General features: G+C 44.8%; 1 protein-coding gene across 1 annotated transcript in view; it reads left to right on the forward strand.

The window, feature by feature from the left end:
- The window catches only part of itpk1a (inositol-tetrakisphosphate 1-kinase a), a 204,864-nt gene that overhangs the window by 135,847 nt on the left and 52,799 nt on the right, over positions 1-16,218 (forward strand). Inside the window, exons 4-5 of the mRNA XM_086002795.1 lie at positions 3,264-3,389; positions 7,381-7,498. Coding sequence (XP_085858921.1) covers positions 3,264-3,389; positions 7,381-7,498 — 244 coding nt within the window. The remainder of the gene's footprint in view (positions 1-3,263; positions 3,390-7,380; positions 7,499-16,218) is intronic.

Below are 16,218 nucleotides of genomic sequence, written 5' to 3' on the forward strand. Positions count from 1 at the left end.
CTATTCCCACTTGCTCCCCATATAATATTCCTCTTTATTTTCAAGCAATGATCTGATTACCTTTTAAAAAGAATTCCTGGTTTCTGCAGCAGTTTATGGCAGAGAATACTACTTTCTGACCACCTTGTGGATTTAGATGTAAAGAGGTGGATATCAAAGTATGATGCTGATACTAAACTGGGAGGAGCAGCAAACTGCCAGGAAATATACAGGAGACAACAGAAGGACACCAATAGGCTTTGGGAATTAGTGGCAGATTAGTGGCAGGTGCAGTTTAGTACAGAAATATTTGATATAATAGAATTTTGGGAACAAGAACGAAGACTTGCAAAAAACTTTAAAGTGGTAAATTCTTCATTGCTGCGGAGGAGCAAAAGGATCTAGGCAGACAAATACATAAATCCATAAAAGTGGCTGTGTGCCTCTATCAGTAGTACTTGTGTACACCTTGTTTTTGAGTATTATTTCCAGGCCTAGACCTGATCCAAACATTCAGTTGTTCCCTGTCTGAATCTGGTCACAGTACTCAGCTTTATAATTGTATTAAAGTATGTTGGCTGGTAATAAACTATTTCCATATTCCCACCAAAGTGCAGCTTCACTTTGTTAAATGTAGAAATGTACCATCCCTCAATTCCCCATTTTGCGTCTGTCAGCACCAACTCAGCATATCAGTCAACTGTGTCAACTTTAATATAGTAACGTGATCTTCTGCGGACTAGCCAAAGGCTGTTGTAATGCAGCTCACTGACCCACTGCTGATATTAATGGATTGGTGTCATCTTGCAAAAGTATCCAACATGGTGACACTCCAGAGATCATTGTCATTTGTCACTTTAACAACAAAGTGCTTCAGACTTTAACCAAACGTTGAAGGGCTTTTCCCAGCACTCCCTCCTTGCTCCGTTCACCAGTACTTTTGGTAACCGTCATGCTCCAACCTTTCACGTCCTCTGTTTGTGTCAGCAACAAGTGATGAGGTACCTCAGTGATTCCGAAACTGCTGTTTTTGGACTGTCATCAAACTCTTCCCATCATCTATGATCCTTGCTCTCTGGATACCTTCAGCAGCTTGCCTCAATATTGTAATATATTTCCCTCCTCCCAAGGATTCTTCCCATTTGCTGGTCTTTTTCTAAAAGCAGTGATTTATGTTGGGCTATATTTCCGTGGTCACCAACAACCCTCTAGTAACTCACCCAAGTGGCCCTTCTTCTTGTGTAAGCCCAGTGAGTACCAGCTGGCTATTGGACCTGAGGGACATCAAAACTGGACCCAATTTTGTTCTCACGAGACGTGCACCTTCCAGTTGTGTCCCTGGATAGAGGGGACAAATTGCTTTACTTAAAAAAATAAAAAAAAATAAAAAAAAAAATATTCCATATCCTGTTGGCACTGCGATAATAAAAGAACCGTACAGCACAGAAGGAGGCCATTCGACCCATCATGGCTGTTAAAGCTCTTTGTCAGAGCTCTCCAATTAGTGTCACTCCCATGCTAATCTAGCACTGCTTTGGCTAACTTGATAGAAACCTGAGATCAAGAGTAGGACCAACCTGGTCTGCATGGCTAAGTATCACACAGCTTGGTGCATTTAACCATTCAGTCATTAGAGGAACTACCAGCCCTATTTTTTATCGCCAATCCTGAATCCCAAACCCAGTTTTTTCCAGACTGGGGGAGCAGAGTAGATATGCTCCATCTTCATGGACAGTCAGTGTATTCCTAGTATAAACTGCAGTGTAGAAATTCCTGGCGAGAAAGGTTTGGGGGTGGGATTCCATTGGGGAACGGCATTCTGGGCCCCACTTACACTCTGTACAACAAGTGGCTATGGTAGCATAGTGGTTATGTTACTGGATTAGTAATCCAGAGGCCTGGGTTAATGATCTGGTAAACGTGAGTTCAAATCCCACCACAGGCAGCTGGGGAATTTAAGTTTAAATAAATTAAATAAATCTGGAATTAAAAAAGCTAGTATCAGTAATGGTGACCATGAAACTACCGGATTGTCAGAAAAACCCACCTGGTTCATGAATATCCTTTAGGGAAGGAAATCTGCCGACCTTACCCGGTCTGGCCTATATGTGACTACAGAACCACAGCAATGTGGTTGACTCTTAACTGCTCTCTGCGGTTCAAGGCGGCGGCTCACCACCACCTTCTCGAGGGCAATTTGGGATGGGCAATAAATGATGGCCTTGCCAGCGACGCCCACAACCCATGAACAAATAAAAAAAAAAAGTACACTTGCATCATGCAGCCGTATTGTATTTAGGCCACTGGATAGATGGAGCTGGAAGGACTGTCGCCCCGTCAGTCTCATTCTTGTAGGATAGCGAGGGTGGGCAGAAGAATCGCTTGTACCTCTTCTCCACCAGTCAGAATTTTGCCTTGTGTCCAGAAAGAGGGTGGAGACTTGGTGCTGACAAGTTATGCCCCAAATTCTTCTCCCTCAGCAGATTGTGTGCGATTTTCATTGCCAGAAAACTGGAAGAATTTCCCAGGGCTGGTGTTCCTGATCTGTGGTTTTAGTTTATTCGTTCTGGGATCTGGGCGTCGCTGCCAAGCAAGGCCAGCAATTATTGCCCATTCCTAATTGCCCTTGAGAAGGTGGTGGTGAGCCGCCTTCTTGAACCGCTGCAGTCCGTGTGGTGAAGGTACTCCCACAGTGCTGTTAGGGAGGGATTTCCAGGACTTTGACCCAGCGACGATGAGGGATCGGCGATATACTTCCAAGTCAGGGTGGTGTCTAACTTGGAGGGTAACTTGGAGGTGGTGGTGTTCCCATGTGCCTGCTGCCCTTGTCCTTCTAAGTGGTAGAGGTCGCGGGTTTGGGAGGCGCTGTCGAAGAAGCCTTGGTGAGTTGCTGCAGTGCATCTTGTTGATGGTGCACACTGCAGCCACGGTACGTTGGTGGTGGAGGGAGTGAATGTTTAAGGTGGTGGATGGGGAGCCAGTCAAGCGGGCTGCTTTGTCCTGGATGGTGGCACCATCAAATAGGACTGAAAAGGTTTGGAGGACCAATTTATTTGATTATGGATTGATGCATAAATCAGTCTTTCAGAAACATACATTTGTCACCTTTTTGTAAGTTACCAAAAGATGTGAGCATGCTTAAGATGCGGTTACAGACAGCACATCTAGAATAGCTGAATAATATGAGGGAATGTGCCTCTGTGTTACCAGCCTGTTGGAGGTCTGGAGGAGAGAAGCCATATTTAAAAACAAAAAAAGAACCTTTCATTCTGTTATTTTTGCAGCTTGATCTGGAAAAACCAATCGAGGAGCAGGGACCACTTGATGTTATAATCCACAAACTGACCGATGTCATTCTAGAGGCGGACCAAAATGATGCCCAGTCCCAGGAACTGGTTCAGAGGTTTCAGGTGAGGATCCATCCTGCCCCATAAAACACCAACACACCCTGCAATGGGGGTCACTTCTGCCCCAATTAGGATTGCTCTGGAGTCTCCAGGAATTGAAGATGAATCTCCTGCAACCCGGGAGAAAAATCATCGGGGCATTAAAAATTGTGTGTTTTAAAAAAAAAAAAATTCTTTGAACATTTTTGTTTGTAAAAATATTGGAGATGAGAATAAAGGCTGTTTGACTGACTGTTAAGAATCATCCAGTTGGGTATTGAAGAGTCTTTTCCTCTTCCGATTGGTGTGGGCGGGCAGTACGCCCTGAGGGTGGACATGTTGAGCGACCAATGGCGGGAGGGTGCGGGCGGGGCAGGGGAACCAGGAGGTCATGTGATGATACCTCCAGGAATACAGCCAACCAGAGTTGGCAACCCGAGCCCCAATCCAAAATGGAAGCAATTGACAGTCTCTTGTTACCAAACATAAAGGACAAGACATGTACACTAAGGAAGATTACAGTTCAATAGAAGAGCAACTTAGAGGTACTTTTATATTCTCTTAAGTGTTCTCGGGCGTAGTGCCTAAACGGAGACCCGTGACCACATGCGCCGTGCTCCACTGTTTACTTTTAGCTGGTGTCGCCACTCCAAATTGAGGCCTACAATTCTCATAATTGAAAGGGAGGAAGTCTGGCTAGTTTTAAGTGAGAGCTAGCAGCAGCTGGTGACACCCATGGAAATGTGTGTCTCTGGAGGTTGGGTCCTCTACACAGCGCCAGGGACCCGGGTTCGAATCCGGCCTCGGGCGACTGTCTGTGTGGAGTTTGCACATTCTCCCCGTGTTTGCGTGGGTTTCCTCCGGTTGCTCCGGTTTCCTCCCACAGTCCAAAGATGTGCAGGTTAGGTTGATTGGCTATGATAAATTGACCCTTAGTGTTAGGGGGATTAAATACGTGGGGATAGGGTGGGATATGTGTTGGTGTAGGGGTTACGGGGATCGGGTGGGATATGTGTCGGTGCAGGCTCGATGGGCCGAAATGGCCTCTATCTGCACTGTGGGGTTTCTGCGTGTGATTCTGTGTGTGTGATTACAGAGTGGCATTGACTGTGGGAGTACAGTCCATTTGCTATTGATGGCACTCCTTCAGTGTAAAATGAAAAAAACATTTATTTTACATTTGAGCACAAAACATTTAAAGAGGCCTAGGTCACAACTAGATTGTAGTTTCATAAGCAAAGCGCAGCTGGATTCAATTTCTATTATAGCACGTTAAACTCATAGAGGCATAATGGCACAGAAGGAGGCCATTCGGCCCATCTGGTCCGTGCCGGCTCTCTGCAGAGCAATCGAGTCAGTCCCATTCCCCCACTCTATCCCCGTAGCCCTGCAAGTTTATTTCCCTCAAGTGCCTATCCAGTCTCCCCTTGAAAACATTGAGTGTCTCCGCTTCCACCACTTCCGTCGGCAGCGAGTTCCAGGTCGTCATCACTCACTGCGTAAAAAAGTTTTTCCTCATATCCCCCCTGTATCTCATGCCCAAAACCTTAAATCTGTGTCCCCTAGTCCTTGTACCATCAACTAGTGGGAACAGCCTTTCCCTGTCTAAATTCCATCTGCCACTTGTCTGCCCATTCTGCTAGCCCTTTCTATGTCCTATTGCAGTCGATTGGTATCATCCTCACTGTTTGCCACCCCCCCAAGTTTGGTGTCATCGGTATATTTAGAAATTCTACTTTGCATTCCAATATTCAGGTCATTTATTTATATATACATATCAAAAAGCAGTGGCCCCAGCACTGACCCTTGGGAAACGCCATCCTCCAGTCTGAAAAACAGCCATTTACCACAACTTGCTGTTTTCTGTCCTAAACTAATAAACTAATATTCTTCATGAAACTTAAATGCCTCTATGAATAATTCATTGTTACTATGCTAAACAGTGAAAGAATAAATGACCTAGAATTAATTGGATATTGGCCACAATTTCTTTTCCCCAGTTTTCTTTATTACTCGTTGGCATAATGGAATGTGCTTGACTGCCTGCCACATTCTCCTGTCCCTAAAGGCATCGATTCCTTGTTGGACAGGATTCCATTGATGTCAATTGTCCTTTATAGGTAGCCATTATTTATGCATTGAGTATGGACAGTGAGCGTTAGGAGGCCATTCAACCAGGGGGAATGTCACACCCAAGCCTTCCTCACCTGATGTCCAGACATTCAATTCCAGCAGAGGTTACCGGATAGCCACCAGGAGCCATGGGTGATTCCCAAACCCAAGGCAAGGAGAACAATTGTAGCACTAGTACCTCACCAGCTGAGATCTGAGAACTGAAGATCTTCCTGGCCTATGTAGCGCTACTGTCGAGGGAGCTCCTGTAATTTTTATGCTGCTTTTGGTCTCATTCCTGGTCAGTTCATCAAATGACCCCTGTGCCTGGTCTTCAGGAGCCATACAGTAGTGGCCAGGATTGACTTGATCATCTCTGAATGAATATCTTGCCTTTAAAGTACTCCTTCTTCCAGAAGAATCACAGAGGTGAGTTACATGTGCTGCACTACATCCCCAGACAGCTTTCAGTAACTCAAATTTTTAAGACCTGTGTTTCTTATGATTCACGGAAGCTGCTAATTCAGCGATGAATCGGTGACACAGAGCCTGCAGTGCATTATTGCTATTTGGGGTAAACCTGGTACCATTTAAAAAACTCCTTTCCCTTTAATCTTTAGAAAACCTTTCACAATGATATTCCTGTTTTCAGATTCTTTCAAACTCTGACAACTGCGTCTGTGCAGTAACCTCTTCCCGCCCCCTCCTCGAGGAGACCTGTGAGATCCAGTTCATCCCACTGTCTCCAGAGTCTCATTTTTCTTCAGTTACTCTGCTGAATCACTCCAGTCTTGTCTCTTCATTCATGCAATAAATAACCTCTGGCGCTGACCCATATTTTAGAAAACAAATAAACCTTGTGTACTGTGTTGTTTATTGAAATGTTCATGTTAAAGCTGAATACCACTTTACTTTATTGCTATTGATTTGTCCTGCTTTGCTGATGTATTCAACAGATTAGACGTTTATTTTATTCTAAAACCATAGCAAGATATCCTGAGTAAAAGTATGCTGATTTTATTTAATTCCAGTGTTGTTTCCCCTCTTCTTTCTCCCAAGCTCCAGAAATGCTGCCCTGGGTGCTCTTCCTCCTCCCTCTATCCTCACTTTATTGAAATCGAGTAATTGCACAGCCTCCTACTCTAACTCATTCTTTCCTGGGATCTGAAAACTGTAGGACTCCGAAGAACAGATTTTTCACGTTCCTGTGGCTAGGGTAGAGAGTACAAGAAAAATCGGCTGGGGAGGGGCAACTGCCCTAACACAGCCCGCCAGTAATTCAGCCCATTAATTTAAAGGGACAGAAAATCATTCAGGCTCCTTTTAGGGGCATGTGCTGCTCCCATTCCAAATTTCCTGTGGTTTGCCCCTCCTAACTCAATGGCACAGATTGGAGACAGTTTGCATTTGGTGCGGTAATGTTTACTGACTGTGGTTTCTCCTAGTTCAGTTGTTGCTGGACTTGCTCAGTGCAGGCTCAGCTTGATGACATCACAAGGAAGTGGGAATGCTGGGAAGATGTTGCGAAAAACAATCTCCTTGTCATGTCCTGCATTACCACACTTACCCACACTGTAGCACTCGTCTGCTCTAGCTTCTCCATCCCACTGACCAACTCCCTTTTATCCACCATTGAGTGACCCATCTGCAGGTGGAGATCAAGCAAGGATGGCTGTGATGTCCCCAGTGGCTTGCCAACCCTCACTGGCGAGGCTAGTGTCAATGATTTGGGCGAGCTACCAAAGGACCACCTGCAGAGCTACTCCACGAGAGAGTTAACAGAGGGGGAGTGGGGGAAATAGGCAACAGGGAAAAAAACAACTTGGAGGATCTACATTTGAAGATGTGATGGTAGGAGAATATCCTGAGGAAAAATGCTCAAGTACCCTGTCTGTATTTTCAGGATTACATTGACGCACACCCAGAGACCATCATTCTGGACCCACTCCCTGCAATCAGGACCCTCCTAGATAGATGCAGGTCATATGAGTTGATCCGCAGACTTGAAGGCTATATGCAAGGTATGTAACTAAACTATATTGCTGTAACTCAAAATGGACATTGGATTTGCATTAGGTTGCTAATTATCTGTTTTTATACATACATACATATCATTAAACCTGAATTATAAGAGGTGTTTGGCAGACCACCGAAACCCATGTTCTCGGAAGTGTTGCTTATGACATTTTCAGCTAAGCCCTCTGAATGTAATTGTCCCAACCTTATTTAAAAGCTATGGATTTTGGGTGGTGAGTTTTACTGTATTACAGGACATAGCATGCAACAGTCACCTTGTGATAATGGCCAAAGTATATGGGGCTGTGAGGAGTGACTTCTAATGAGCGTGAACTCTGCTCCCATTTCTTTCCCTGGATCTGCTGATCCCTCGAGTTTCTGAGTTGTCACCCCAGGCTAAATCCAAAAGTGCAGAACTTTGGCAAACTGCTTAATCCTGAACTATGTGCTTTTCCCACATTGCTATTCTTTCACCTCCAGAAATATTGCCCATCCATACCCCAGCCTTCTTCCCTCCGCCCCCCCGCCCCGTGCTGCTGAAACCATGATTTATGTTTCTATCGCCTCCAATGGTCTCCTTATTGGCCTTGCCACTGCAATTTCCCAAACTGCAATTTACTCCGAATGCTCCAGCTAACACAAAGTCCTCCACTTCCATCATTCTGTTCTTGCCAAGCTCCATTGGCTCCCTGTACTCGGTGAATTCATTTTAGGATCGATGTCTTTTGTCTTCAAATCCTTCCAGAACCTCACCTAATCCTACCTCACTGCATACATTCTCCGCTCCTCTAGACCCTTGATACTTGTCAGTTTAAACCGTTAAACCTCTTGGGTGGATGGAAAAGATTCCATGGCACTATTCGAAGAAGAGCAGGGAAGTTCTCCCCAGTGTCCCGGCCAATATTTGTCCCTCAACCAACATCACTAAAAACAGCTTATCTGGCCAGTACCTGGTGCAAAATTTGGCGCAAAATTCGTTCCTTGTTTCTTTCTGTCGTGGTTTGTCTGTTTCTCCCTCAAATCACGGGGTGGTTTGAACCCATGTCCCCTTGACCTTCTCTTGTAATTTAATTTAAAGTATAATTCCAGATTTACCTTTTACATTCCCGTAACAATCTTGTAAACCTTTAAGGTCACCTCTCGGATGCCTCGTTTCCAGCCTGATATGTCCATGTTTCTCCCGCCTTCCCTGTAACTCATACCTTTTACACTGGGGATTAGCCTCGTGGATTTTCTCTGCACTGCCCCCAGTGCTTGAATGTCTCCCATGTTTCTCAGCGATCATAACTCAATGCAGTACTCAAGGTGCAGCCTGACCAGAGCACTCTACAGTGTGATCATGACTCCCTTTGACTTGTATACTGTTGTTTACTGCTATGTAGTTCAACATTCTGTTGGCAGTTAATTGCTGCTGTGGACTGGTTGACCATGTTTAGCCCCGAGTCTACAAAGATAGCAAGGTCTATTTCAACACCATTCACGGAGTAAGTGTGCTGCCTATTTTTCCTTCCTATGTTCAGTAGTGTCTGCATTCAATTTCATCTGCCATTCTTCTACTCAATCACTTTGTAGTTCTTGAATTTCTTCCATTCTGTACGGCTCCCTCGTATGATTGTTGGCTTTTATGATTTGATCGAAATATGAAACTGGTCTTTCGCTTTCAAAGTGGCTTTCTGTATGTGAACAGGATATAACCTCCTCCAGTCCTACAACCCTGCAAGAACTCTGCGTTCCCCCAATTCTGGCCTCTTGCGCATCCCTGACTTCCTTCGCCCCACCATTGGTGGCAGTGCCCAATGTCTTTCTTTGGCTCGGTGTCGATTGTTTTTGGTCTGTTTATGTTGCTGTGAAGTGCCTTGGGGCATGTTACTATGTTAAATGCACTATATAAATGCAAGTTGTTGTTGGATAAAGGTGAACTTGTCACTGTTTGGCTGAGGAATTTACCACACCTAAGTGGGTGATAGTTTCCCCTGCTGGCTTGGTAGGCAAAGGTTCTGCCCAATTTGGCACTTGCTCAGGCATGAAGAAGAGTCACGAGCAAGGTACAGGCAGGTAGGCTACTGGCGCCTACGGAACCGTACTGCAACAAGAATCCACAACTCCAAGAGCAGGACTATGAAGAAATGGGTAATAGCTCTGGGCTGGAGAGAATTACAAGCAGATCAGAACTGGGAATGTGACTGCTTTGTCGTGAGTTGAAGTATGCACGGCCTAAACTCACTCTTATGTCCTATACGCTGCAGTTCATAGAAAGGAGTGTCCGCATTCCACATCTATGGAAGCCCTGGATCCTTTAAGCTGAAATATCCAATTATCCGGATTTTCAGTCTGATTTCCTTGTTCTGTATGTTATCAGTCACTCAGCCAACCTGTCACCCTGGTTGATGCTCCAGTGCTAACAAGCTGCAATTTCTCTGCCTGTATTTAGACTTCAGTTGAAGACAGTTATAAATCTCGGGAGCAGTGCCCGCCAAACTGCTGCAATACTTAAAAGGTGTGGGCTTCAGACAGGCCCAGCCACTGCATCAGTATTCTCGGAACCTCCTGACACATAGGGCCGTATTTTGCGACCCCTACGGGTGCGTACGCGCCCTTAGGGGCCGCGCAAGGGCTGGGTTTAGGAGTGCGAAGCGCATGCGCTGAAACCCGCACTTGCGATCTGTCAGGATTTCTCTTGACAGATCCTCCGCCTCCCTGGGAAAAGGGCCTCTGCGCCCACTGAATGACTGACTGTCAAATACTTATGTCTGGTAAAAGCAGGTGTAAGGCCTGCTTTTTACCAGCATAAGAGTTTTAAAAAATAGAAAAATAAAATGTTATCACAAATATAAATTAAAAATATTCTTCAGAAAGGTAAGTTTATTTTTAGCCCCGTAAAAACATTAAATTTTACCCCCCAAAAAATTACAGTTTTGTTTAAAATATTTAAATGGCATTTTAATTAATTTTAAATGTGTAATGTTTAAAAAAAAATTATTTCATGTGTTGGTGTATTTTTTAAGTGATCCCCATTCATACTTTTGACAGTTCGTAGACATTTTGCAGGTCAGAAGCGTCCGCCCGCGGGAAGCCTCCGATCGCAAATGTTGGCCCATACTTTTAACTGGTTATCACTTGGCTGAAAAGAAAAGCCTCCTATTGATCAAAGAGAGGGTGGAGGCAGTTTGTGTTCGACCCAACAGCTGCCCAGGATATCCGCTAACCTAGCAAAAACCAGAGAGTAAACCTCACAGCCACACTGGCCAACGAATTTACCCACTCTTTAATCACTAGAGAACTGCAATCAACTATGCTACATAATTCATTCTTCCAACAGTTGTGTGTGTGAAGTTCTGGGGGTTTAACTGAGATGGACTGGGCCTTTGGAGAATCGACTGAACTTGGGAAACCTCAGTTAACAGCTTTCGAACTCAAACCACAGAAGGACCACAGATGATGGCTTCAACTTCAGTGCACAGGGGCTGAGTGATGGAAGGACTCATCAATAGTGCCATTAAATGACACCTACCCACCAATAACCTGCTCTCTGACTGAGAAAGCTCGCCACCAATAGCCTGCTCTCTGAGAAAGCCCATCATCAATAACCTGCTCTCTGACTGAGAAAGTTCGCCACCAATAACCTGCTCTTTGAGAAAGCTCGCCACCAATAACCTGCTCTCTGAGAAAGCTCGCCACCAATAACCTGCTCTTTGAGAAAGCTCGCCACCAATAAGGACATCCAGGGACAGGCAATAAATGCAGCCTTGCCAGCACTGCCCACATCCCAAGGACAATAAAAAAAAAAGACAACTGAATTCTCAAATAGCAGCAACTCACTATGGCTGAATTTTGAATGCTCAACCGTGATAGTGCTCTTTAGTACGGCTCCCAAAGCTATAGCTCTGGATAGGCATGGTTGTACTGAATAAAGAAGGTTGGCTGCAGTTTGGGTCTTTTGTGAATGAAAGCACTGTACTCAAATTTGCTAGAGTAATGACTAGGGTAGCATTGATGAGAAAGAGAGCTAAAGGCCAGAGGTAAGGCAAGGATGACGAGCTTTTTCTGTTATGTTGCAGTTTCTAAAAAATCATTTTATTTTTATGGTTCCAAACAACTGCAATTGTTTTGACTGATTTGTCATTAAATACATTTCAGAACTGGTCTAACATTGTCCTTTGGCAGAGAAACCAGCCTCTTCAAACCAGCAGCCTTGAATAGAATAGCTGGTTGGTGCTCTGTCCTTGGGACCAGGATGATTAGAGGGTTAAATGAATGCTATTGAAAAGAGAATAGTGTTTAAACATGCCAAAAGATGATTTGTGTAACCAGCTAAAATGTCATAGACTAAATATAGTTCATGTAATTCTGTAGAATGTTAAACAAGATGTAGTTACTGCAGCTCCTTGTGGGTATCTTGTACTGTAGAAACCATAAACAATCCCGTCAAGGCCAGCGGCCTATCTAAAATCAATCTAGTGTACTGACACATTTGTTTGATTGAAATATCTGCAGTTCATCAGGGGTTTATAAAGTATGCAGCTCATGGTTTGTTTAACTTGGCCGGAACCAATGGAATACTATGAGAGCTTCCACTGGTTCTGGGTCCCTGGGCAGTATGCTCTGATTTAATGAGACAAATACGGGATTTATTGGACTGAATGAAGTCTTATCAAGTGCATTTCCCTCCACGCTACTGTGAGCAAAAAAAGTTGGTGTGGCTCTAAAAGGGCAGCTTTATTCCCCAGTTGACTTTTTGGTTTTCATTTGCGACTGAGGGAAAATGCCTCCCCATATTCTTAGGGTCTGGAAATAAACTGTCGAGAATCATTGGGCGCGGACTCTTTGCCCAGAGTCTGCTCCTGGATTTTCTGCTTCCTTTCATACTAAACATTTTGGTAGTAAAGCTTTCCACACCTCAGGAGCCTACTGTCAACAAGGGCAGACGTTGACGACGAAGTCCAACACCGCCTTCAGTGTGCCAGTGCAGCCTTCGGTTGCCTGAGGAAGAGAGTGTTTGAAGACCAGGACCTCAAACCCGGCACTAAGCTCATGGTCTACAGAGCAGCAGTGATACCCGCCCTGCTGTATGCCTCAGAGACATAGACCATGTACAGCAGGCACCTCAAAGCACTGGAGAGGTACCACCAACGCTGCCTCCGCAAGATCCTGCAAATCCATTGGCAGGATAGACTCACCAACGTCAGTGTTCTTGCTCAGGCCAGCATCCCCAGCATCGAAGTTCTGACCACGCTCAATCAGCTTCGATGGACGGGTCACATTGTCCGCATGCCTGATACGAGACTTCCAAAACAAGCGCTCTACTTGGAGCTCCGGCACGGCAAGAGAGCCCCAGGTGGGCAGAGGAAACGCTTCAAGGAGACCCTCAAAACCTCCTTGAAAAAGTGTAACATCTCCACCGACACCTGGGAATCCCTGGCCCAAGACCGCACAAAGTGGAGGAGAAGGATCCGGGAAGGCACCGAACACCTCGAGTCTCTTCACCGGGAGCAAGCGGAAGCCAAGCGCAGGCAGCACAAGGAGCGCACATCAACCCAAGCACCCCACCCACCCGCCCCTTCAACCACCGTCTGCCCCACCTGTGACAGAGACTGTAGGTCCCGCAGTGGACTCATCAGTCACCTGAGAACTCATTTTTAATGTGGAAGCAAGTCATCCTCGGTTCCGAGGGACTGCCTAAGAAGAAGAAAGCTAATTCGACAACGATGAACAAGGAGGTCTGTGTGACATGCAACAATGCCAGGATCGATTTGGCACAAGGTGGGTACGAATGCCAGAGCAGACGCTCGATAGATGCATACCTTTGGAGTTAATTATTGCCATTAGATTATTGCAGTATTGTTGATGGATTTTAAAAAAAAAACATGATCTTGTAATGGAATCCCTCATTAAAGAGGGAATCTCATATCAGACCTTGTGTTTTTCTTTAAACTAAGCCATCACCAAGAGTTGCTACTATTTAAACACTTTGTTTAAGCCACCCATTTCTGTTAAACACTTTGGGGTGCTATGTTTGAATAGCCAATACTCACTGTCCAGGTTCACAAATGCAGGGTGCCTGCCACCAGTTGACCTGCACCCCAGCATTAGGCAGTGCCCTCGAGAAAGGACAAAGTTTGGGGGAACCTGAATTGCAGAGAATTTCACTCCCTTGTGAATAGTGTGTGATACATGAAGTGATATATCGAGCTTCAGAAGGAAGTCGGGTAATGAACAGTCGGAGAAAAGCACGATCAATTTAATAAACTTTCTGAGCATCTTCGGAACCCCAAAAGATTGATTTACTGCCTTGAGCTCCTTCCATGGGGTCTGTTTACATAAATACTGCTCAAAAATTATTTTTTAATTCCTGAGAAGAATATGCTGCTCCGATTCTAATCCACTTTCTTTTCCTCTTTAACTGCTGTGATAAAGTGGCCTTCAACCCATACATCCTGTAGCCTGGTCTGTTAATCATGTAACAAGAATTCATAGCCATGCAAATAAAGATCTGGAATGTTTTAATAGGCTTTTTTATTTTAAAAGGTGAAGAAAAGCCGATGGTGCTTTTTACTTTGCAGTAGCACATATTGTGTGTTTCTGGTTCTGGCTGCACAATTTCCCCATGTGTGGCGTCTAGACAGCCATCTGCTACATTAGGTTTAAAAGATTTCCTGCACCGTGTTTAACAGGTTAATCCTTTTAAAAGTACACGAATGGGCAATAATGTGTTAGCTCTGGGCAGTTGTGTGTTAGCTTGATTAGTAGCAGATGAGAGAGGTTCATTGATGTAGAATCATAGAATGATACAGCTCAGAAGGAGGCCATTGGCCCATCGTGCCTGTGCCGGCTCTTTGAAAGAGCTATCCAATTGGTCCCATTCCCCGTAGCCCAGCAAATTTTTTTCCCCGTCAAGTATTTGTCCAATTCCCTTTGATTGTTATTATTGAATCTGCTTCCACCACCCTTTCAGGCAGTGCATTCCAGATCACAACAACTCACTGCGTAAAACATAATAATTCTCCATATCTTTGAATGCGTTGTCTTGTGACAACTTTGTTGATTAGTCTTAGTTCTTCGGCCAATGACTCAATCCCCTTACTCTGCACACACATTAGCTAATTGGTTGCCTAGTTACTAAGATTGTAACTTCAGGTGGATGGAAGTCGAACAAAGCAGTAAAATTGGGAGGCCAATCTAGCTGATGAGGTGCTTTTGTTTCTATTATATTGGCCCGGATTTTCCAGGGCCTTCAACTGTGCGCACGCACAGTGTACGCGGTTGTAAATGCCCCGCAGGTTCCAGGTTTCCGCATGCGATGTGCATGCGCGAAAACCCGGAACTTGCGATCGTAGGAATCTGAAGGAAATGGACAATCGCTGGCGCAGAACCGCCCAGTGAATGCCCACGAAACCCTTACGCCTGGTAAAAGCAGGCCTTCCTTTACCAGTGTAAGGGTTTAACTAAATATTAAAATTAAAATGTTTAAATGATTTATCCATACAAAAACTTTAAAAGTTAGTTTAGGTTATTTTTGGCCCCTTGAAAAATGTTTAAATTTATTTTTCAAAAAAATACATTTTTGTTTTGAATGTTTAATTAAATTGTATTTTAATTATTTTTGATCATGTGATGATTCATGTCGGTGTCGGCCGTGGCTCAGTGGGCAGCACTCTCGCCTCTGAGTCAGAAGGTCGTGGGTTCCAGTCGACTTGAGCACAAAAATCCAGGCTGACACTCCAGCGCAGTGCTGAGGGAGTGCTGCACTGTCGGAGGTGCCGTCTTTCGGATGAGACATTAAACCGAGGCTCTGTCTGCTCTCTCAGGTGGACGTAAAAGATCCCATGGCACTATTTTGAAGAAAAGCGGGAATTCTCCCTGGTGTCCTGGCCAATATTTATCCCTCAACCAACACCACTAAAACAGATTATCTGGTCATTATCACATTGTTGTTTGTGGGAGCTTGCTGTGCGAAAATTGGCTGCCGCGTTTCCTACATTACAACAGTGACTACACTTCAAAAAGTACTTCATTGGCTGTAAAGCACTTTGGGATGTCTGGCGGCCGTGAAAGGCGCTATATAAATGCAAGTCTTTCTTTTTATTTCAGTGTTGTGAAAATGTGTTTTTTAGGGGATTCCTATTCTTAGGGGGATTCCAATTCCCCATAAGCATAATAGGAATCCCCCTTTGTGATTGGTTGTGCTGGCCCACCTGATCCCAGGGACGCTTGCGAACCGCCTGCACCCCGGGATGGGTGGGCCTTTACGCAGATGTACGCCTGCAGGCCCAGGAGCGCGAGTCTTCGAAGGCACGGAGGCACCAGGTAGGTGCGGAGTTTACTTGCGGTTCGGAGGCATTCGCCCGCGGGAAGCCTCCAACCGTCATTGGAGGGTTCAACCTTGTGGTAACTCGGTCACGGGTCGGTCTCTAACTCTGTACTTCACTTGCGCAAGCACCTGATGGGAAAATTTCAAATTAGGCGCCAACTCAATATTATTCAACTTGTGAAAGTGTTTAATTGACAAAGATGTATAGAAATGGCTTCAATTTGTTGAATTTCTAGTTCGCAAATTCACCTTCATGTACCGAGCCACATTGAGTGCAGATTCATTCATAAGAATAAACTTGTTGCCTAAAAAGTCCACATGCAGTCGACCTGCTCAGTCAGAGGAGATCGTGGGACTATGGTCTACGAGGAAGGACAATGTAGAAAATTCTGTGTGCAACAAACTCCCATGAATAGT

This window comes from Somniosus microcephalus, chromosome 12 (genome assembly GCF_052327205.1).
Source record: "Somniosus microcephalus isolate GS21.2 chromosome 12, FLI_Smic_1.0, whole genome shotgun sequence".
Classification (NCBI taxonomy): Eukaryota; Metazoa; Chordata; class Chondrichthyes; order Squaliformes; family Somniosidae; genus Somniosus; species Somniosus microcephalus.